This window comes from Phalaenopsis equestris, unplaced genomic scaffold (assembly GCF_001263595.1).
Source record: "Phalaenopsis equestris unplaced genomic scaffold, ASM126359v1 Scaffold000754, whole genome shotgun sequence".
Lineage (NCBI taxonomy): Eukaryota > Viridiplantae > Streptophyta > Magnoliopsida > Asparagales > Orchidaceae > Phalaenopsis > Phalaenopsis equestris.
The window spans coordinates 74406-99217 of NW_018165194.1; the positions used below are offsets into that span (position 1 = coordinate 74406).

At 36.0% G+C, this 24812-nt stretch overlaps 1 protein-coding gene across 12 annotated transcripts in view; it reads right to left on the reverse strand.

Annotated features, from left to right (window-relative positions):
• The window catches only part of LOC110030700 (protein MON2 homolog), a 109615-nt gene that overhangs the window by 34997 nt on the left and 49806 nt on the right, over positions 1–24812 (reverse strand). For 9 of the 12 annotated variants that reach the window (XM_020733561.1, XM_020733559.1, XM_020733558.1 and 6 more), the window contains 7 exons: positions 17463–17611; positions 16799–16926; positions 16663–16720; positions 16251–16348; positions 2694–2781; positions 2118–2183; positions 1987–2046 (listed from right to left, as the gene is read on the reverse strand). In XM_020733561.1, the coding sequence (XP_020589220.1) occupies positions 1987–2046; positions 2118–2183; positions 2694–2781; positions 16251–16348; positions 16663–16720; positions 16799–16926; positions 17463–17611 (647 nt within the window). The remainder of the gene's footprint in view (positions 1–1986; positions 2047–2117; positions 2184–2693; positions 2782–16250; positions 16349–16662; positions 16721–16798; positions 16927–17462; positions 17612–24812) is intronic. The other 3 variants (XM_020733562.1, XM_020733560.1, XM_020733556.1) reach the window with 1 other exon arrangement.

Sequence of the window (24812 nt, forward strand, 5' to 3'; positions counted from 1 at the left end):
TTCTTCATTGTTAATTTGAATAAAAACATGTCTCTCATCTAATAGTCTAATTTTTCACTTTCCAACAAGGTACATAAGTTCAAATTCTTTGAGAATGAGCTCCATTTTGGGATGACCATATAAAAATTTCTCAATCAAATTCAGACAACAGGAGGAAGCAAGTTGAATATCATCGTCTGTTGTAAAAAAGATAGCAGACTTCTTATTCTTCCTACAAGGCTTCTTGATGTCCTCCGCTCATTCAAATAGAGGAAAAGATGGTGAATTAGGTGTACCTAAGGAGTATAGGTGTACCAAAGGAGTAAGCGCCCGCAAGGGCAGCAGCATACGATCTGTCCGAAGCCATCCCCAAAATAGGGAGGTGCGGCATTAAGAATAGTGAAGAAAGCAAAGTAGAGAGCAAAATCTGAATCCAAAACAGGGAGCAGAAGCGGAAACCCCTCTGTGAAGCCCCTGCGATTTCATCTTGAGCCCGAGGAATGCGGACGAGAGGCAATGACCTACTCGAGCCTGAGGATTGCGAAAAACAAAACGCAACGTGGAAGAAGACAAGAGGCGACGACGACGAAGTAAAAGAGAGTAGCGGACCTTGCAGACGGCGTCGACGAGGAAAGACTGCGGCAACTTTCCAAAACGACGAGACAAAGAAGGGACACTCGTGTTCGGCTCGCTAAGCAAACGAGTCAAACACGAACACATTTTTTTAGCTCAAAATATAAACGAGCCCAACACGAGATGAGCCTGGGCTCGCTCGTGTTCGGCTCGTTTACACCCCTAGTTATAGTTATATAAATATAAAATAATATAAATATATTATTGAAATAGTAAAACATATTGAATATTATGAAAAATAGTGATTGGTCATATTTATAAATTACCAAGTACTTTTACATTGATTTATTAAAAATTTAACTAGCATGCATATTGTCTCATTTCCATTACGTTACTGTGGCTTAGAAGATGGTGTGCCAACTAACATTTTTAGCTTATTGTTACTTTAAATTAATATTAAAACTTTAAACATTTGATTAAAATATGGGCAATTCAAGAGGAAATATTTAAAGAAGTTGTGGTCAGTCTATCCTAAGATAAATTTATAATTGTTTTAATTTAATCTATTTTTAGTAGTGACTCTTCATTTGTTAATTAGTTATAAAAAATAAATATAAAAGAAATTTTCACAGTTCGGTCGTTTGTACCAGCCTTGGTTAATTCCTAGCGATGGGCCTCATGTGACATAAAAGATTGATTTATATGGGGATTAAACCCCTGCTGCCTTCAATTTTGCAGACTTTTTGTCATACTATGAAGACCCAAACATTTCCAGTAAAGAAGTTGAAAGTCTTTCTAATCAAGGAGAATGGCACTGACTTCCCTTCTACGAGTCCTAGGACAGATGAGAAAGAGAGCTTAATCGGCTCTGCCATTCTTTTCCCCCAACCAATTTGAGTCCTTCAACTGCCGAGGGTTGGGCCAACCCCCATAAGAGATAAGTTCCCATAATAGGCATTAGTTGTAGGATTAATTTGCTTTGGGACTATATATTTGTCTTGCTTTTGAACTGGTTGCACACTTCTAATTTTGATTTCTGAAGTATAGATTAATTTCTCTAATTTTTCTTTGTTAGAGTGTTGTATTCTTTTATCTTTCTCAAGTGATGCGCCTTCATTTGATTAGATATAGATGGTGATCCCTCCCGGGCGTCTGAAGGCCTCCTACACCGCCAACCCCTGATGCTTCCTGATGTTTTTTGCTTCCAAACTGCTGTCCAGCAGCTGGTTGTGCCACATTTCCAGCTCACACTGCTGATTCCCCCTTTATCTCTCACCCAACAATTTTTCTAACCTTTCTGTGGACTTTCTCACACCATCTAGAAACCCTAGATTGTTGTCACCCCTTTTCCAGAATTAGCTTAATGATGCAATTTAATGATCATATAAGTTAATTAATTATTAGTAATAAAAAAGAAATGCCTTCCCAGTATACCTGTGTAGAAGCATGTGGAGAATGGATGACACGATCAAGAGCAGCCAATGTCTCCAATACCTACAAAATTGCATATATGACAAGCTTTATATTCTATTGAAATTGGTAATAGACAACTGTATGAGTCGTACCAAAACCCAGGATGGACCCAGCACATCATGCAAGCGATGTGCAACATTGAAAAGAGTCCTTAAGGCCTGATTGAGAATAAAGAAAATGATCATTATGTGGTTTCTGGAATCTCAGCTTAAAGTTAGTCTAAACACAAATCAAAATAAAAATTTTGCAATATTCAATGACAGGAAAAAAGAGAAAGTAATTGGAAAAATAAAGGGAAATTTACATATATAACACACAATTCTTATGTATCTACATATCTCACACCTAAACTTTCATATTTACACATATACACTCAAATCTATAATATCACATCAAAATAGCACTATTACTATTTTAGAAGTGAAATACACCTTTTCTTGCATAGGTTTAAAGCACCAAATTGCTATGTTTGTAAATATGAAAGTTTAGGTAAGATATATAAATACATAAGAATTAAGTGCAATGTATGTAAATGCAAAAAAAAATAGTGATAACCATCGAAGGAGAAATCATTTGTTCATCATTAAGCAACAAAATGTCTTACATTTATTTTCCACCTATTCTTTCCATCCAAATAGAGCATTACAAATATCAAATTTAAATGCTACCTGCACATTCTTTGGAGTTAAGACAACAATATCTCGCTGATCAGCTAAACTCTCTGCCTTCTTTGATCCAGGAGATAGTACCACACTGCTGAAAGTTCAAAGCAATAAACCACTATCTCCATTTCAAGGAGGCTTATACCTCGAATACATACATAACAGCAATATAAACATGTTAAACCTAACAATAAAAATAGAATGGAAGCACAGCCAACCTTAATTAATGAGACCCAAAAGACAAGTACGAAAAGATTCGTAACATCATTAAACTAGAAGTTAACACGAACAGCATCAAAATCAGAAGCAATTTTGCATGTGTCCATTGCTGACTTATTCCTAGAGCGAAAGAGGCTTCACTCAAATTATTATAAACAATGGTAATCTACGGAAATTGCATGTAGTACAGCCTCAAATGAAGAACATCTAGAACCCATTTTATCTAATTAACTTTCCAACCCTATTTCTTTGCTACACTTGGGGTGCATTTGTTTTGGTTGTGGGTGAAAAAAAAATCTTAATTCAAAAGTTGTGAAAAATCTGTTGTTCAAAAGTAGGTGCTTCAGAAATAGTTGGTCTATTTGAAAAATTCAGTTTTGAAAGTGTTATTTATAGATAGATATTTGAAAAACCCCTTTGTTGATATTATATAAAATTTTTTTATGCACTTGATGATGTTAGAAATAGAATTTACTGCTTTTTATATATTTTTATAGCCTTACACAAAATTTTTATCTAATTATTTGTTGTATGTATGAATGTATAGGGTCCACTGGCCGATGTTGCTGATGGTTCCACTCTCCCCGCGGGAAATATGTCATCTACTCAGCCTCCACATAATACTCAAGATGTAGGTCCTCTGATTCCTCCTGTGGAACCTCTGTTTGTGGGGGCAGAGGACATATTTCATACTTCACCTACCCTAGTTGATGTAACGGTTGGCAATCTCGTGGTGGAGTGTCCTGCCCTACGTGTGCCCCAGCCTCAAGTCCAACATTCTACCCTAAGTGAGCTTTCTACTGCGGCCCTACCACCTCATTAGATCGAGCAAGTTGTTACTGTTAGTCAGGCACAAGGGGCTCATGATGTGCAACAGCCTACATATGCCCGACAATCTTTGGACCAATACACTGATCAAATGAGCTAGTTTTCGGATGAGGAATGGCAGGTTTACATATGCAGGAAGTAGAAGAAGAAGAATGGAGGCCTATCAGAACTAAGGCCCTTAATGGATGACATATTGGTTGTTTCAAGTAATCGCAGTAAACTTAACCGTTTGTTAGCCGACTCCCTTCCTATAACCAGAGATAGAGGTAAGATCCTTCTCAAGCTCCTTGAATATGCGAGTGTTGGTAGGCTTTTGGCGTAGAGTTTACATGTCTATGTTTTAAACTTGGTTTTTGGGTATGCATGTTTTTTTCTGTGACCTTGGTGTGTGTTGTATATCGGGTGTTTCATCCAACATATTTGTATCTGTATATATATATATGTATGTATGTACGTACGTACATGTAATAAATATTAATGTTTAGTTTTGAGCTATGTAAACAATTAAGAATCGTGTTGTATGTGTGTAATTGGCAAGAATTCACAATTATTAGTAAGCCAAATAGTACCAAAGAAAAAAAAAAGGATATGAAGCTATTTATTACGCATACCAGGAATGCTGTCCTACCAAAGAAAAAAAAGGATACGAAGTTATTTATTACGCATACCAGCAACGCGGGACAGCATGTAAATTTGGAATCCGTGAAAATCCAAACTACAGGACACAGTGAACACGGTGTCGGAGGTGCTTCCGCGAATTCGTGAATTCCTGCGGCGCAGCAAATGCACCGTTAGGCTGGAATGTGCAGTCAAACAGCCGAAACGCAGTTTGGACACAAAATGTTAGCAGGATTGGCCTTGGTGATACTGGAAGACAGTGATAGAAAGCAGGTACTTGAAAAAGTGTGCCACCTATTAGCAGAATTTCAGGATGTTTTGACTGACAGTCTGCCACCTAATTTGCAACCCCTATGAGAGATTCAGCATATTATAAACCACATTCTAAAATCAGTACTCTTCAATCGACCAACCTAGAGGATGTTGACATCCAAGTACGAGTTGCAGATTATAGACTTAATGGCAAGAGGATTGGGACTCATATCCATGAGAGGGTACTAACTCCAGTACAGCTTCAGGTGAGAGTGTACCAAAGAAGGGTGGTTCTTTGTGATAAATAGTAGGGTTGTGAACAAAACCATCAACAAATAATAATTTCTGACTCCGAGATTGGACGAATTACTTGATTAGTTACATGGAGCCAAAGTCTTTTCCAAGATCGACTTGGGCAATGGTTATCACAAAATCAGGATGAGACTACGAGATGAGTGGAAGACAATATTCAAGACATGAGATGGACATGTATGAGTGGGCAGACATAATATTTGGCCCAGTCAACGCTTGACTACTTTCATGCAAGCGATGAAACAAATCTTCTAAGCCTTAGAAAATTCATGATTTTATATTTTGACAACATTTTGATGTATAGCGTCTACGACAAGTGTTTGGAGTTAACAAACAAAATAGTTGTATGGCCACCCAAAGAAGCGTCACTTTCTTGCATCGCAGATTTGTTTTCTGAGATATATTTTTTTAGTTGCCGACATTGACATAGATCCTGGAAAAAATGAAGCAATCATAAACTGGCCCAACACAAAATCTTTCAGTCAAGTACGTCAATTAAATGAGTTGACTTCTTCTTATAAGAAATTTATCATGATTTTCAGCCCTATTGCAACACATTTGATGAAGCTCCTTAAAGAAGGCAGATTTACTTCTTCATATAAGACAAACTAATTTTGATGCTCAAGAAACATGTTGCTCAGGTCCCTATTCTAACCCTTCTAAGTTTCAACCAAATGTTTGTGGTGGATTGAAGCTATATTCAGCCAAAGAGGACACCCAATTTTCTTGTCAATGAGAAATTGAATGAGTTAAGAAGAAAGCATTCTACCTATGAAAAAAAATGAATGCTATAATAAGAATTCTTGATCACTAGAGTCATTACCTGTTGGTGAGCAAGCTTATAATCTACATTGATCACGAGACCCTAGAATATTTTAACCGCCAGAATAAGACAAAGGGCTGACATGTCTTGTGGGTCAAATTCTTATCTTTATTTCATTTTGTGCTCAAACATAAGGCAGTGGCCAGAATACAATAGTTGATGCATTGAGTTTTCCTCACTAAGTTAATTAGTACTATGGAGTTGAAAGTACTCAAATTTGAACTGTTAAAAGATACATATGCCACTAACAAGGATTTTGGGGAGATTTGGGCACGCTATCAAGATAGACTATACGATCAGTATCACAATTTAGATAATTATTTATTCTAATGGGAACATTATTTGTTTTCCCAAAAACTCACTTAGAGAAGCAATTTTATAGGAATGTCATGATGGAGGCAACCTGAGACACTTTGGCCGAGAGAAGATTCATTCCCTGATGAAAAATGTCTATTGGCCTAATTTGGTATGGGATGTCGAGCAATATATCAACCAATATTGAATATGTAACTTGGCTAAGACTCAAGGACAGAATAAAAGTTTATACACTACCCTTTCTGTTACAATTTAGGTGGAAATTGATTGAGATGACTTCTTCTCTTGTTTATACATTAGAGATTGTTTTCTCTAATTTTATCTATTGAAGTGTTATATCCTTTAATTTCTCTGAGGTAGTGTACCTATAACTTGATTGGATTGAGGTGGTGATCTCTCCCGAATGGTCGAAGCCCTCCTCATCGCCAACCAATTTTCCCATTCTTACTTGTCCAACCGTCGAGTTTCATAGCCTATATCATTTTCCACAATCTTTTTTCATCCTACAACTTACCTTACCATATTTTGTGTTATACGATGTCTAGCAACCCTAGAACGATGTCATTCTGGAAACTATATTTTGTAACGATTGCCCATATCAGGGAAAAACAATAAAAATGTCTTTTGCCTAAAGCAACCAAAGTTTCAGACTATTTTTTTCATCTAAGAGAAGTAACTATCAATAAACACAACTAAAATTAGTCATTTCTATGCCAAGCATAGTAAAATACAACATTAGATACTAAAATAAATTTAAAAATATATGTACACTTTGTCGAAACTCATCAGCACTAGTTGTGCAGATTTTAAAGAATAAAGCCTCACTCCAACAAATTCACTCTGTCGTGTAGTTAGATGAACTATTTTTTTCATTTTTTGGGTTTTGTTTTATTCAATGAATTTTATTTGGAATAAAATACTAACAATAATACTCGATTTATAAAATTGGGAAAGAGGTTTCATAGATAAGTCTGTTTTGTTATAAGAGTTGGAACTTTCAATTGAGAAAGTTTAAGAGCTAGTGATAATCATTGTTAGAAGATCACTATATCTTGCAATAGACTAATAACTGACACAAGAAAACAAGCCCTAATAAAGGATGATGCATCATCATCCTTTTCATAATTCAAACTACATTAAATTTAAAAATAAACAATGAAGACTTGACATTAATGATAACGGACCCAAAGAAGTATGAAAATGAATCAGTTTCAGTTCAAGTTTTGTGGAATTCCATCCCTATAGGGAATCCGCATAAAGAATCTATATCCGTATGTCAAAATATATTCAAATAATGTATTTTATTTGTATTTCTTATTTTATGTTCTTCATTATAAAGGGATTCATATTTTAAGTTTGTTTGTTATTATATTTTTTTTATTAAATAAAAAGTAGGGTACATATAGATTTTGTGGGAGGTCCCTAACATAGCACTATGCCCACACAAAAACCACCATATCAAATGGTTCCAAAAAAGAGAAAATACAACAAAATACATAAGAGACTTAAAGAAAAAACCAAAGAGTGATACGGAGTATTAGGTAGCTGGAGAGCGAACAAATTTTGCCTTGCCTCTGCCACTAGTTCTAGGGAGGAGCCCGCTAATAAATTGGTAAGATGAGTGTCATTGTCAGTAGTAACAAATGTATCATCCAATAAATTCCCGAGCTCGAGTCATCCTCCGTTCTTCTTCTTCCTCCTCGTATAGACCTGTCATTCCTCATCCGAAGATTGGCTCACCTGATCAGCACAATGGTCTGAAGTGTGCAGGATATGTGTAGGTTGTCAAACATTAGAAGCAAATACTTGTTGTACCAACTGATCTTTTGTCGGATCGAAGGTGTACTCTCATGTATCTTAGCATGTAAGTGGGTCTTCCTCAATAACAGTGAGTGGTATCAGCAAATTTGGATTTGTACATGTAGTATGGTGTTCTTCATTTGGAACTGCGATGTTGGAAAGGGGATCAGATTGCACCTTCTCAGCAAAGATGGTAGGTGGCTGATCTTTAGCGATTCAGTCTTAGATGAGGATGCAAGCGCTAGCAAATTGTAGAATTGTGGTCAAACATACTACAATGAGAGCAATAAGGAGGGTGTAGTTCTATTTCAACATTTTTTCAATACCTGCTATGAATAGTGTCAATCAATATCCCATTCGGAGCTGGTTGAGTGATATTTATCTAAACTAACACACAAGCCACAGAGGGTCTGGTGACGGCAAGCATAAGACTATCAACATTGAGAGGCTTACCGTAAACAGTTGCTAAGAGTAGAAAATTTTCATGTTGAATAGATGTAATTTTAACCCCGGAAACTTTATCCAAACAGGAATGATAAGAGACTCCGCTTTTGGATCAAAATCGACAGTCCACTTCAGAAATTTCATAAAATGATTGTCGATCTTGATAACTTTTCGAGAGAAAATACGAATGTAATCGGCATCGTGAGATAACTGAATAAATATATGTCGACCGCCAAGTAAGTCAATGTTTCAACTGTTCAATAGTTTTATAGCATCAAACTCTTTCCGAATGATCTCCAGTTTTGGGTGACCATATGACCATAAAAGAATTTTGGGTGACCATAAAAGAATTTTCCCACTAGAGCAAAACGTCAAGAGGACGCGAGAGAACTGATTTCAAACTCAATGAGAATAAGAACAGGCTTCCCATTTTTTTTCCAAGTTTTTTAATAAAAGTGTGATCACCACCACCTTCAAGAGCCTCGTGGAAAGATTGTGGAACATTGCAGGACTTACTGATACCAAAACCAGACTCTGAACCTGAAAGAGGGGCACGATCAGAAATGGAAAAGTCGCTGGCAAGGGCATTTGCATAGGAACGGAGTGTTGAGGCCATCTTCCTCACAATATGGTCACGGTCAGAAAAGAACGGTTTGGCGGGCAGCAAGGAAGCGAGGAGACTTCGGGCGTTGTCTGTCGGGCGACAGTCGCTTCGTTTAGAGCGAGCGAGAAGACGGCCACGAAGAATAAATGTCATCCACTACGGGAGACGACTGCGAGAAATAGTGTCGTTATCAATGGGATCAGACGACGTCGGCATAAGCGATCATCGTCGACTCTGAGTGATGACAGGGAGCGATCGACTTCAACTGGAGAGACTGAGCTGCAGCTACGTGAAAAAGTCCTCGTGGGAGACGCCAAAGAGAAGGGAAGAAACCGATAGATTCACCATCGGAAATCGCCATGGGGCGAAACCCTAGCAGAGTGTGCCGTTGTCGACGCCATATATATATATAAGTTTGTTTGTTATACATACATATATATAGTTTTAGTTCGAGCATTAGGTGTGTAGAAGGTGTGGGTTGTGGATGAGGCAGTTATCGACACTAAAAAGTTGGGGAGTTGCGAGTTGTAAGCTGTCGGCCGCCAGAATCGAAATTCCGTCGCCTGCTTTGGAAAGACATTTAATATATATATATATATATATATACATATATAATATAATGTTAGAAATAAGATGAATAAAATTATTTCTAGTGTCGACATGGTATTAAGCCTCGTTTGGGTTACCTGCATCGCTAGGCGTCGACGCACCTTCAGCTTCCTCTGCTTCGATCGGTTATCTCTGCACCATTGTCACCCTGTGTCAGCATTAGATTGTCAGATGTTTGCTGCTTCATCTGCTTCAAACGACGTCATTCTCATCCAACAACAAGGACTTTGTCTATGTTGTTCGAATGAATATGCATCGACCCGTTTATTACTGCTTCGAACGGCATCATAGTCTTCTTCCAGTGACTACATCTTTGTTTGTGTAGTTCAAATAAGTCGACCACAACATCGACTTCATCTTCGTTCGGAAGCAATTAGTCTGCTTCATCTTCGATTGTCTGACTTCATCTTTGGCTTGGTCTATTGAGACTCCTTGAAAGGTATCGACCTAGCTCTCCTTCAGCGATCGGAATTCTCCTTGCAGCCGTCAGAATCACTTTAGCAAGATTGGAAGTCCTCTCCTGCCTGATCCTATAGGTGTTGAAAACTCTCCAACAACCATCCAGCAACTGAATCCTTTCTACAGCCGTCGAAATCCTTCTAGCTAATCTTAAACCACATAGGGTTTATAACCAAATACAATGATGAAGACATCAAGTTTTACTCCAGAGATTAGTTTTGAATCAAAGACCAAGAATTCTGTCCAAATAGCCCCCAAACTCTCTTACTTTATATAAACCATAAACTCAATAGTTATAACTTCCTTCAATGGTCTCAATCCATGTTTTTGTACATCCGTGAAAAAAGAATATAAGTATATCTCAAGGGAGAAGACATAGCACCTGAGTTCACTGATTTTAACTATTGTTCATGGAAGATCCAGAATCATATGGTCATGTTTTGGATGATCAATTCTATGACCAGAAAAGTTAGAGAAAACTTCTTGCTTTACGGGACAACACAGAAGATCTGGAAAGCAGCTCGTAAGACTTATTTTAGTACCAAAAATACTACAAAATTGTCTGAGATTGAGATAAAATTGCATGAGCTCCAACAAGAGATTTAGGTGTTACTCAATACATCAACAAAGTATTAAAGTACTCGTTACGTTTAGATATGTATGATATATATATGCATAAAAGTACTCATAAGATGCTATGATATATAAAATAATAATCGAGAAAATTATTATAAAGTTCTTATTGGGCCTATATAAGAACTTGGATGAGGTCAAAGGGAGAATCATGAAGATAAAGTCTCTTCCTAACACTAGGTAAGCCTCTGCTTTGGTTAGAAGAGAAGAAAGAAGAAAGAAGAACATCATGGGAGGAGTTGTGTGTGAACAAAGTAGAGCTTTTAGTGCTAGATTCAAAGCCAAAGAAAAATTTTTTATGTGAAGAAACTTGGTAGCACAAAGGACAAATGTTTGAAACTAAATGGAAAACCTATAGATTGAAAACATGTACAAATGAGGAAGTACCAAGAAAGCAAGGCCAATGTTGGTACCTCTTCTGGAGGGTTGGCTGACCCTAATCCTTCACCAAGAAGCAATTGGAGGTGTTGAAGAAGCTTCTTACTAGTAGTATTGAGCAGCCTACCAGCATGATAGCACACCAGGGTATCATAACCTCTTATCTTGCTAACAATGAAATATCTCGACCTTGGATAACAGATTCAGTTGCTTATGATCAAATGACTGGAAGGAATCTTGCTCTCATCAACTACAAAAAGATCAACACCTCCAAATTTGTTAAATTGTTGACTGGTCTCACTCCAAGATTATTAGAAAGAGAGAAGTGAATGTCTCCAAAGATATTCATATTTCTTCCGTTTTATATGTTCCTCGTCTGGATTTCAACTTACTTTTAATTAGTAAGCTTACACATGACTTGAATTGTGTTAATAAATTATGCTCGTAACTCTTGTAATTTTAGGTGGTAGATTTGGGAAATATGGTTGGCAATATTGAATTGCATAAAGGTCTATACTTGCTCAAAAGAGCTATTCTCTTAACACACAAATGTCTTCTCCGCCATCATATTCTCATGTTCCCGAGTTTATTGAGAGTCTAAGTTTTATTAGACTATTCTCATCTAGGTCATCCCAAGTTTCACTATGTTGCAAAGGTTTACCCCCAACTCTTTGTTAATAAAAAGTCAGAGTTCTATCAAGATCAAACCTGCCAATTCGATAAACATAATAGTCATGTATATCCCCTGTCTCAATATATTCATTCACATCTCTACAGTGAAAATTAGGACCATGAAAATTGAAAAGCATCAATGGAACCAAATGGTTTATCTCCTTCATTAATGATCACACTAGAATTAATTTGATATTTTTTAGGAAGGAGAAATCTAAAACTATACAAATATTTCAATCCTTCATGACATGATTTACCCTCGGTTCCAATGCAAAATTCAAATTCTCAAAATTAATAATGCAAAGGAAAACTTTAACTCGATCATTAGCCCTACCTTGCAAAGAATGGAATTATTCATATGAGTTCCTGTGATGAGACTCCATAATAAAATGGGATAGCTGAAAGAAAAATACATATGACCCTAAGTTATCAAGGTCTATAATGATCACTCACAATATCCCAAAAATTTCATGGGGAAATGCGGTGCTGACAACAACTTACACTATTAATAGAATGACAAGTAGGCGGTCCATAGATTTAAAGCTCATCTCTATATTAAGATAGAAATATACCCTCGTGTTAGAGCTTTCTCATCCAATCTTCCTCTAAAAATATTTGACTTTCTTTTGTTCACATTCAACAACCAAACCGCACTAATCTTGACCCAAAATCAATCAATCTTTATTGATTTTGGTTATATTTCTAACAAAAAGGGTTACAAGTGTTATTCTTCCATTACTATAAAAGACTATAATTTCATAGATATTAAATTCTTATAAAAACAATCATATTGCCCTAAATCAAAAATTCAGAGGGAGGTTTTGGGTGAATATCATATTTGGGACACTACATTGGATATTCATGGTGAACTAGAGTTGTCGCAACCTCTTCTACTTTCCTCTCACCATCATATCTACTGGGTTCCACCACTTGAGGATATCCAATCTGAGTTTGATAATAAGAAAATGCACAAAGAACTTTGTGTTTACACTAGGACAATAAAATCCAATGAACAAAAATAAAGACAATATATGAACAACAAGACCATTCAAAATCAAACCTGAATCCACACATCTCCAAAGTTCCAAAAGAGGTGAAATCTAATGGATAAGACAAAAAAAGTTACACAAATTTTCCTATCCAAGATGTTGCCTATGGGAAGTTATCATCACCTTATAAAAGTATTTGTATATAATCTTAATAGGGTGCAGACATCCAAGTATATCCATGAAGCACTTCAAAGTCAGAGTGGAAAGAGATAATTTTAGCCAAGCACTTGATCTAAATGACACGTGGACCTTTACAAATCTTCTTCCAAAAAAAATAAATGTTGGGTGCAAATGGGTGGTCAATATCAAGTACAAAATAGATGAAAGCATTGAGAGAATCAAGAATAGGTTGATGTTCAAAAATTTCACTCAGTCTTTTGGGATACAATCAAGAGACCTTTACACCAATGACCAAGTTAAACACAGTAAGAGTTATTCTTTCCTTAATAGTGAATCAATAGTGGGAACTGCACCAACTTAATATCAAAAATATTTTTTTTAATGGAGACCTTGAGGAAGAAGTGTATAGAGAGAGCCCACCAAGGCTGGAAATAAATCAAATAAATATATGGTTTGCAAACTAAGAAAGTCACTTGAAGATCCCAAACAATCTCTATGAGCTCGGTTTAATAATTTTTCCAAGACTATAAAATCAATGGGCACATCTAATGTCAAGCTAATCATATATTGTTCATAAAACATAAACAGGGAGGTAAGAAATCAGTATTTATTGTCGATATAGATGATATGATTATGACAAGTGATGACGAAAAAAAGATTGGCAAGACTACAAAGATTATTGCTACTAATTTTGACATCAAGTATCTAGGATATATGAGATATTTTCTAGGCATGGAAGTGTTCAAGTCTAATATGAGAATAGTGATATCCCAAGGAAAGTACATTCTAGACCTACTAAAAGAGATAGGAACGTTGGGGAGTGACTCTATGGATTTCAATAAAAGGTTGCACTGAGGAGAAGAAAGACAATAATGGGACAAGGTAGATACTAGAGATTGGTGGGAAGCTTATATACCTATCACACACTAGGCCTAATATCGATCAGCATCATGAGTCAACATATGAATAGTCCAAATGAAGAATATTTGAAGATGATTTATAAAATATTAAGATTTCTTAAGAAGGCCTATGACAAAGGGTTGTTGTTTAAGACATAAGACAACGGAGAGGTAGAAGTTTACATTGATGTTAGTTAGGTAGGAGAACTCACGGACAAAAGATCCAAATCTAGGTATTGTTCCATTGTATGGGGAAATAATGTCATATGGAGGAGCAAAAAACAAACAGTAATCTCTAGAAATAGTCCAAAATCGGAGTAAAGGGCATTTTGAGAATTTGCGAAGAAATATGAATCCAAAAGTTACTAAATGAGTTAAGAAGCTCCACAGTCAATCACATAAAAGATGATATGTGATAGCCAAGCCACTATTTCGTCCACATCAGGGAGGGTGATATCCTTTTCAACAAGAATTCTTGCAACCGAAGGCCTGGTTAGATTGAAGGTGGGTGTATCCAATTTCATAGGTCGCCCTAGCGCAACTCTAATAGAATAGAGGACTTGGTGATTGAAGTAGTGCAAATTTAGGCCAGGTAATTTAAACTAGATTGGAAATATAGATGGTTCTTGGCTAGGGTCAAATTCAGGAGACTACTTAAGCAGTTTCATATATTTTTATCTATTGCCATAAACTTTTTGGAAAATATTTTAGCATAATCTTCCACTTTAGATAATTGTATCATCACATGTCTCTCATCAAAAAGGTCAACCTTCCAAAGTCCCAATAATTTGAGATCTTCAATTTGAGATCTTCAAAAGCTGATTTCCATTTTGGGATGTCCCGATTGGAACTTCCCAATGAGGGTGAATTTGAACTTCTTAACCAAGATGGAAACTTCAACATCAGAGAAGAATAGAGCCAGTTTACCACTCTTTCTACCCGTCATCTTGATAAGGTTGCAGTCCTCCTGGCCTTCGAATGATTCATGGTAAACCTAAGGAAAAATCTGATCTGATCCCATACAATCAACCATATCAACATAAGAAGTCTTTCTAAGGTTTAAAACTGAAGTAATCAGTGGTTGAGGAGGAACAGAGCCATAGAGTTGAGAGTCGAACAGCGGATGAAGGATCGCGACTACGTAGCCAAAGTCCCGAAAAAACAAAAAGAGGAAGAAGTCGTTGTGCCTAATTTGTGAGGAAGAAACGGAACCTGCTAATTGGAAAGTTCCAATCGGGTACAGAACGACGAAACCTGTTACACCTCAAATCCTTTTTCGAGGATGAGGCGACAAAATATTCGACATGAAACCCCACCGTCCTTCTTCGAGCATGATGAACGACACGAGACGAAGCAGACGACGAAAGAGGAAATCGCTGCGACCAGACGAAATTGCTGCGACAAACAACGACACCGCTGCAACCAGACGAAGATGACGAAATAGCGTAGCAGACGCTAGGGTTCGTCATGAGGCGAAACTCTAGCAAAGCGGAAACAACGACCCATGCTACATATATTATATATATATATCTGTGTGTGTGTGTGTGTGTCAGTTTTATTATCAAAATTAGCCTTTTCTCAACCATATGGGATTGACATAAAAATACCACTTAAAGATCAAAAAATATTATTTAGATATATAATATGGCAACAAATCTAAATATGGTGCATGGATCAATGTAGACCAATAAAAAAGAAAACAAACAATCGAGGTCCTGTAAAATTAGGAAGGATGTATTGTAATAACTTATATTAGTGATAATGTGAAAGAATTACATATTTAAATAATGATGTAAAAAATAGACCGTGATGATTTATAGATATATAATGCAGAGCAAAGATGCCCTTATAAGACAACAAGATTGAATTAGATGTAGAAGGAACAGGGATAAAATTAAGTTAGCCAAGAGTGGTATTGCTAGAAGTGAAAATCAAAATAATTACGAGGTAATTTGTAATTCAAGTCACCCAAATAAGTGATTAAATTTTTCAAACATGTACCACAATTGGCAGCATTTTAGAGAGGGAATATGTGCTACAGCAATAAAGGACAACCATCCCTCTTCTCACACTTCCGTTACTCAGCTGGCCAAGAAGGGTCATATAATTATAAGTAGCAAAAATGTGAAAAGGCTGCATAGAAGCATATGAAAATTGTCTTACACTAAAATAAAGATTGGCAAAGCGAATAAGGAAAGTGGATCAAGTTTATTACAATCAGTCAAGGCAAGGTGGACAAGTGTCTTGTGCTAAAATTTTGGATTGGTATTCAAAACCACCAGTTTAACCGCTTTTCAGTTGTTTTGCCTAATCTGATCCATTTGGCGAAAATTACAGCAAAAACTTCACCTAAATACTAGCAAAAAAAAACAATAGAAGGCCACTTTATAAAGCACATCAACAGCAATCTAGACAACAGTATTTTATTATATGATTCATCTGTCGTTCAAACACAAAAACTGATATACCTTATTCATACAGCTTCAAAAAAAAAAAAAAAGTTAGACAAGAATCAGGCATTTACTTTACCTCTTCTTCTCCCCCTCTGTGGGAATATTTATAGTAAATTTACACAAAGATGCAAGAAAAGAGTTCAGTGGTTCGATTACATGTAGAACTCCACATGCCTGAAAAATAGAAAGGTGCTATTGATTACCATTCTGAGCCAAAAAAACAAAGCATTTCGTAAGAAATAAAATGCCCTGGTATGGGAAATGGGTTGAATGGGACTTTTATTACGTTTGGAATAGAGACCGCAAAACATTAACATTATTAACAAGTAAAAGATTAGCTCATTTATGTCCGCCATAAATAGTTAAGCTCATGTGATGTCAGCACAATGCTTTACTAAAGCTTTTCCAAATGAATAAGAACTGCTAAGCTAGAATAATAGGGAATCAACTCCACTAATACATTTAATTAGCATTTCATATTTAGATACCTGAGTGAATGCTTGATAACCTTTCAGTACTTCTATAATAACGGCTTCCCCTTGTGACCTATGAAGATAATGCAAGCTATTAAATTTTAGATATTATGACAAGAAATGAGATTCCCAGTAATATATTCGCACCAACCTTGTCAATATCAAAGATAAAGCATCCAGGATGGTCAACCATGTTGAATCAATCAAGGATAGGCATAGAACAACTGTTTCCCCAGTGAACTTTGAAGGCATGCCTATATTATTTTTAGGTGAATCTATCTGCAACAAAAAAAAAAAAAAAAAAAAAAAAAAAAAAGTTTAGCAAAATTTAGGGCATGCTTGGAATAATTATTGTTTTTGTTTTTTTTTTCTTTTGCCTTAAAAAACTTGCTTATTTAGTGTGTGTTTTATATTTTTTTTATTTTACGATAATTACACCCGAAACATTGTTATTTACAAAATCTAGCACCCATGTTATAATTTTGAACAACCAAACCAATGTATTTACATGTGTCACAATCACACCATTAAGAATTTGATAAAAATGAAATATATGGTTTGGGATTTATCATGAATATTGTTACTTGAGTGATAATTTGAAAAATAGATGAAAGAGGGTGCTAGGTTTGTAAATAGTAATGCTTTGGGTGCTATGTATGCAAATAGCCCTTTTATTATCAAATTATAAACAAAATAAAATAAAAATAAAACATAAAAAATAAAAAAAACAAGTAATCCCAAACTGCAAATACAACACATTGAACTACATCAGTTTAGGTTAGCCAACAAAACTACAAAAAAGAGGTGATTTTTACCTCACCAACATCAGCAGCTTCATCTGTCAAAGTAGCAACTGCAAATACAACACCTAAAAGTCCTTCAACTGCTAAAGTAATAGCATGGGCTTCGCTAGCAACGACAACAGCGGCATTAGATGCATCATTGTCCATGCTCCATTCAACTCCTAAAAATACATTTAATCAGTAGTGTACAAAACAAAGCAAAACCTTATAAATTACCCACATGAATCAAAAGGAGGATGACATGAAAGGAAGAAATTAAATGTGTCAATTTGAATTTGGCAGTTCGTCATCTTAACAACTATGATAATCAGTAGCCAATTTATATGAATTCGTCCAATCAAACATTTAAAATGGAAACCTGCACTTTTTTTTTAAATGTAGTCTATGAAATCGATATTTATGCTTAACACCAAAAAAATAAAATGTGATCCAATTATATCGAACAAGTGCACTATTTACCGTAAACTGGAGGACATGGGCAAGCAACCACGTACGAAAAATGCTTGTTTTTTTTCCAAGAGCATACTATTAAAAGTTTTCACCGGTTCCTAAATATCTCATTAAGTGATAAGCCTCTTCAATAAAACTTCAGAACCAGATATCAAACATGCATTAAGCTTTGAAAGTCATGGAACCCAACGACAAATAGCACAAAGATATCGTAAAATAAGTGGTTTATTGCACTTATAAGAAAACGGTATACTGATTAAAAATTTGTGGGCTATGAAAACTTGTCCCCAACTCTCCTGAGACTGTGGTTCTGTTTGTGGAGGAGGCAGGCTTGCGGCGCGGCGCGACACTGCTATTTTCGGGTGTTTCGGGCGGCGGTGCAGCTGCGTCGTGCTGTGATATTCCCCGAACGCGTAAAGCGCTCACGGACCCGCGTCCCAGCTTCGCGTTCCTGCTTTCTACCCCCGTGCCCTTTCTTCACATTACCACATCCGAAACAAATACGGCCTGGATTTTCGCCCTTGCAGGCGACAAACATCTCCCCTCTCCTCTTCTCCGAAGGTCGTCCTCCTCCTCTCACTCAGCCCGGATTCTCATCCTCGCAGCAGCGGTAAGAACATTTTATCTTATGGATGCTTTGGATCTGTTATGCCTCTTTTGCCCTAATGTTTCATCTTCTCAAAATTTTCTTTTTCCCTAATCTTCTCAAATTATTTTTTGTGGTTTATCTCATTTCTCTGTTCTTCAAGCACGCACCATCCCAAGCATTCTTGGATATGCATTTCACTGGTGTTTCATTCCAATTCCATTTCTCTCTACTGAAAACAAGCTTTTCTATTTGAGGTTGAATTCAACTTGTAGCCCTTATAATACGAATTGTACCAATTCCACTTCTCATGTGCATTAATGATTTCTTATCAGGTTTATCATACTTGACTTATGGAACATGAGTAAAATACTTGCAAACGTCGTTTAAGAAATTTTAGCAAAGGTTTATAGTTATGCCAAGCTACAAATGGAGTTGTGCCCTGCAATGCCATTGTCAGTAGTCTATTTTTTAAGTCCATTTTTCTTTGAGGTATAAGAAAATGGACTTGAGGCTTCAATTTTATAGATTAAAAGAAATAATTTTGCCTTCAATTTTAACATTGAGAATATTCTGACTTGAGGCTTCAAGCCTTTGACAGAACCTATTTTCAGATAGCATGTTGAAACATTTTTCAATGAATTATCCTACAGTAAAATGGATTTTGGTAGTTTCAGCTCCATAGAGAATATCCGTGATTTTCGTTATTCTTGTTGTGCTTGTTATGAAAATTTCAATTATGGCTTTCAAAATATTTTTTAGCCTCAAGTCAATTATGACTTACAAAATATCATAGTTCCTTGTTCACATGTTATATGTTTTGTATAGTCGCTATCTATCAACCAACTTTTAGATGGCCCACCTGTTTTTTAGGTGGAGGAACCGTGGACGAGCTCATCTGCTTTATCCTCTACCTTCTTTTTTTTTCATTATCTGTAAATTTCAGTTCAAGCTTGATATACATTTTTGGAGGCTTTGTAGTTTAGAAATTTGGTTCTCAGTTTAAGCTTGATAAGCATTCAATGAAAGGGATGCTCATGAGGCTAATAAAGGTTTCATCCTGTTGTTATACTGAAATGAATTGTTATATTGTCACTTTGTTTTTGAATGCTGTGATGTTTTTGAATCTTTGTTTGATATATAGGTTATGAACTAGTGTTGCTGATTCAAATCTGATCCCCATTTTAGCAGCTATAAAAGTGCAAAGTTAATTGTAATGATGAAAATGATATTGTTCATTGCTATGGTTATTTTATTTTATTGTAATTGAGTAAATATAAGAAGTAAATATAAGAAGAAGGAATATTCTTCATATTTGCCATTAAACTTTCACATGTTACTGACATTATTTGAGGTTTTTTATGCAGTTTAAATTGCAAGGATAGAGCAGTACTATTGAATGTAACTTGGGATTAAATGCCTTAGAACTAGGGAGCCTACAGCAGTTGACCTTTTCTTTTGGGAGCTACTATCCCAAGGAGTTGAGATTACAGGAAAACCAACCTAGGAAGAAACTATGCTAGGAGAAGCCACTTATCTAATGGCCATTTTGACAAGAAACTCACAATAAATAATTTTCTTTTGAGGAGTTTTTTCTTGCAAGAAAAATAGCGTCTTCACACCTCTCAGGAAACTAAACAAAGAGAAATCCAGTCTGAATATTTATTTTTATGTTGATTTCGTTGTTTAAACTGTTTTATCAAGTCTTTCATGTAATCCTTTGCTTTCTACTCTAATAACTACCTTTTTATTACAATTGTTCTATGTAAGGTTTAAATTATTGGTAGAATATTGCTCAACTTATTTCACTAGAAAATATGAAAGAAAGAAAGAAACTTTAAAATATATGATGCAGTATTCAGATATGCTACTTATGCCAAAATGTCGGACCAGATCCCAGTCAAAATGGATGAAATCACATTGAAGTACAAATCTTTAGACTTAAAATCCTATTCCATTTTGAGGTAAAAAAATTTGGGCATAATCGACGTGTTCGTCGGGTGAAAAGTTTATAAAAGTACAAAAGAAATAAAATATTTATCAATCGCTGGATTCAAATACTGAAGTTTTAATTTTTTTTGCTTTCAGGAAAGATGAGCTTCATAAATTCAGGGATGTCCTGAAGTTTGCTATGCTACTGCGGACTAGAGACTTTCTTTCTGAGGTCACGGAAGGCCCACAACTACGGTCGACACTTTTGCAAATGCCCCCGAAAACTTGCAGAACATTATGACTTCTTCCACTGGGCTGACGATCAGGTCGATTCCACAGCTGAAAGTGATCGCGAATTGATAAAATCATTGGAGGAAAGTTTAGGAGGAGACATTCATCGCCTTCACGTTAAAGACAATATCATTATTAGTTTACTTGTAATTTTATTAGTATTTTTTCTTTTTCTTAGCACTTTTAATACTCACTACTAAGTGAGTGGTGTATTTGTACTTCTGTTATGTTTTGAAACGAATTTCTACTTTTGAAATATCAAATATGTCCCTGTCATAGTTCTGTTTTAAACAACTTCACTAAACAGGGACAGAATGGTCATTTTCCAGAAACAGCTGCCCCACAGTTATTTTCACACAGCTGCAACAAACAGACAGCTAGCTTCCCCACAGCAGCTTCCCCACAGAAGTTTCCTGGGGCAACGCAGCTGCAGCTGAAAAACTGAGAAGCTGGAGTTGCGTCAAACAAAGTTTGTGTTAGATGTCAATTTTTTACAAGTCAAATTAGACTAAAGATTTTATGAATACTTTATGATCTGATTCTAGATTCCCAACAAATCCATGCATTAACTACAACATCTAGTGATTAGAGAAAACTTCCGATTAACATTAGACTTTAAACTATAAGTGCTTAAAGGCTCCATAATTCCCTCATCTAAAGCCTATAGTGGTCTTTATTCTACTTAGTAAGAGGAGATTGTCAAACCAATCTAACTGAAGGAACCTTATCAGTAACCATAGATTGAATCGTTTACTACAACTTGTATACCTAAAAGGAATATTTGTTTAAACAATTTGAGGTCAACCGTAACTAACAAATAACTTTGTACTTTACCAAGCAGACTCTATGGTTAACCACTCAGAATTTGAGCTATTAGAAAACATTCATGTTTTACAAGTGTCCATAATTTAACGGTCAAAAGGCCCCAATTATAACCAATTTTTTATTATGATGTCATTTGGTAGCAAAAATCACATAGTCAAATGCCACATCCTTATTGGTATAAGATCTTCGAGAGTAACATAGAAGTATACCAAATTAAAATAATTGTCTTTTATTACCTACAGTTAATCTTCAAAGCCATCCTTGGTGAATTGTTGAAGAGTATCAAATGAATGGTTGCTTCAAGTTTGAGGGCAAAAGATCTATATTGAAAAGAATTTAAATTTTATGATTTTCTTAAATTTTTTATACTTTATTCGGGTTTAATCTTGAAATTATTTCTTTTAAGAACCCCATCAATTGAAATTTTCTAACAGCACGACCATCATTGAGGTATTTTAATAATACATTCTTTTTAAGCTTGTCAAATCTACCTATGCCACGACCCAGCCCGAGAAGAATTAACTAAGGCAAGCACAGATAGTGGTGAAAGACATTTCTAAGCATTAACATCAATCCACATTAGTATTCATATAAAAAAGAGCTATTAAATCTTGTAAGCAACCCTCTAATAAAATACACAATATCATCCAGTAAACTACAGTAACACAAGTAAAAAATCACTACCTATAATCCACAATCTTTTTACTCCAATAATAAAACTCCCTCCTAACCAAACGTTTTCCTGAAAAAACATTTAAATAGCAAGTTAAGCAACTTTGTGGATAATTATTACTTTATTATTTATTAAATATAATGCAAATGTTTAAAATGATTTCTCAAATGAATATGATGATCAAACAATTAAATTTTATTTATAAAGTCTATATTTATCATTTATTACTTACTTTTTCTTTAAACTAACTAATAACCTTTTTTTCATTTCTTTATTTCTTTTAATATTAGAAGTCTATCTCAGGAGCACTATCAAAATCTTTATCATTTTGCACCAAAAATACAACCATTACCATTTTTATTCTACACTTTAATCATTTCTTTTACATTTAATATTCACGAGTACAATAACATCATCTACTAATACATAAGAGGGGACTCCTGATAGACTTAACATTCAAATTTTTATTTTCAATCATTTCATTCCTTTAAATCAGTTTTTAATTTATTTTCATTTGATGAAGAATAAAAAGTGAGAGAACTGAAATCATAAAATAATCATTACTTTTTCATTTAGTTTCTTTCATTTGTAAAGGTGATTTGACACGAACATCTCCCACTGTCGGACTCAACGCGGCTCCCGGGTAGCGCAAGGGGTGCAGAGCTAAATCACTCTTTCGATTTATTTTCATTTTTAGCAAGTTTCATCATTTCTTTTCCTTCCTTTATAGTCATTTCCTATATATGTATTAGATTAGGGATTAGATTTTAATTTTGCTAGTGTTTCTATGAAGACGGTCATCGTTGTCCCATGTTTTTTTTCTTCCAGAGTTGTAATCGAGGGCGAGTGATGCTCCGGTTGTATCTCATTCTGAGGTAGTGATTCTCCTCCAACGGTCAAGTGGTGTTTCAACTGTATCTCGCTCCCGAGTGGCAATTTATCCTCCCCAACTCCCATGCATACCTCCTGCGTCGCTGCCGCACCTTCCTCCATGCTGCAAGCTGCTCTGGTAGCAGCCCTTTTGTTGTTCTTTATGTTGTTCCTCACTGTCCCGCCATCCACTTCACTGATGCAGCTGTGCCTGTCCTCTCCCTTGCTGTTTCTGGCAGTCCACAGCTTTTCCAGCCGTTACTAACTGTTTCCACGCCTTCCTAGACTGTCGTTACCGGTTGCAGCCACTCAAAACAGTGCTTACTTTCTGTTCACCAACCGTTTCTGCCTTTTAATCACCCTTTTCCCTTGACCCCAGCCCTCTCAACTGCTCTTCCCACTCTCCTCTTGCTGGTATGTACCTATCCAACCTTCTCGTCACTTCCCTCACTCTATGTGGCTGACGCCCCGCTGTTCCAGCCTTCTTGTGTGGCTGCTGCTCCCGGAACCACCTCTATTCACTGTTTTACATGTTGTCCAGCCCCCGACCTGCTTACTGCCACTCAGGACAACAAGGAATTGATGTTCCATCACCACTTCTACACACTTGCACCATCTCCCTACCTTGCTGCCACCTTCCCTCACACCAAACAGCCACCACCACCACTTTCGATTCTCCCTAGTTCTGTGTTATGTGTCGTGCGTGTTGTTATTTCCTATTTCAACTATATGGTTGTAAATCCTTATTTAATTTGAGTAATAATATTTAATTTCCTTATTGTTATTTGGCTAAACTCCGGTAACATTTAATATCAGAGCAAGCCTAACTCTAGTCTTATCTTAGGGTTTCTAGCACCTACCAATATCCAATCCTATCTACGACCAAAATTTTCATTTCCCACCCTATATCACCCTACACACCTCATTCCACCTACCCATAACCAAACCCTAATCATGCCGCCGAGCAGGCAATTGCTTGAATCTGATCAAAAGTTCACCATGAAGGAGATGCAGCATGAATTCCACAGAGTGCTACGACAGCTCACCAAACTTTAGGAAAGGACCCAAAGGGAGGTCACCATCGAGCATGGTAGTGAGATCCAACGAGGAGAGAGAGAGTAACACATCAATCTCTTTCGTAGGGATGATTCCAACGAAAAAATAAGGAGGATCAACATATGATTTTTATTGATTTAAAAAAAGCTTATGATAAAATTCTACGTGAAGTCCTTTAGAGAATTCTAGATAAGAAAGGTGTTGATATGACTTATATTCAAGTCATTAAAGTTATGTACACTAGAGTTGTTACTTGAGTTCGAAGAGAAGGCGGATTGACCAAGTATTTTCCTATTTCAGTTGGATTATATAAGGGATTGTCTTTAAGCCCATACATTTTGCTTTAGTTGTGGAAGTCTTATTGGACATTTATTGGAGGATGTACCTTGGCATATGTTTTGCTAATGGTATCCTTCTTGTGGATAAAACTAGAGAAACAGTTCAGGAAAAACTTGAATTATGAAACTGAATAAAGGCTTTCATTTGGTTAGATCAAAAACTGAATAAATGGAACGTAATTTTAGCAGTAGCAGCACTAGTGGCAAAGTTGAACGATAGGTGATCAAATCTTTAAAAGGTGTGAGCATTTTAGATATCTCAGGTCTATTGTTCAATGTGATGGTGATATAGAGGGGGATGTTATTAGTAGAATTCAAGGTGGTTGGTTGAATTGGAGGAA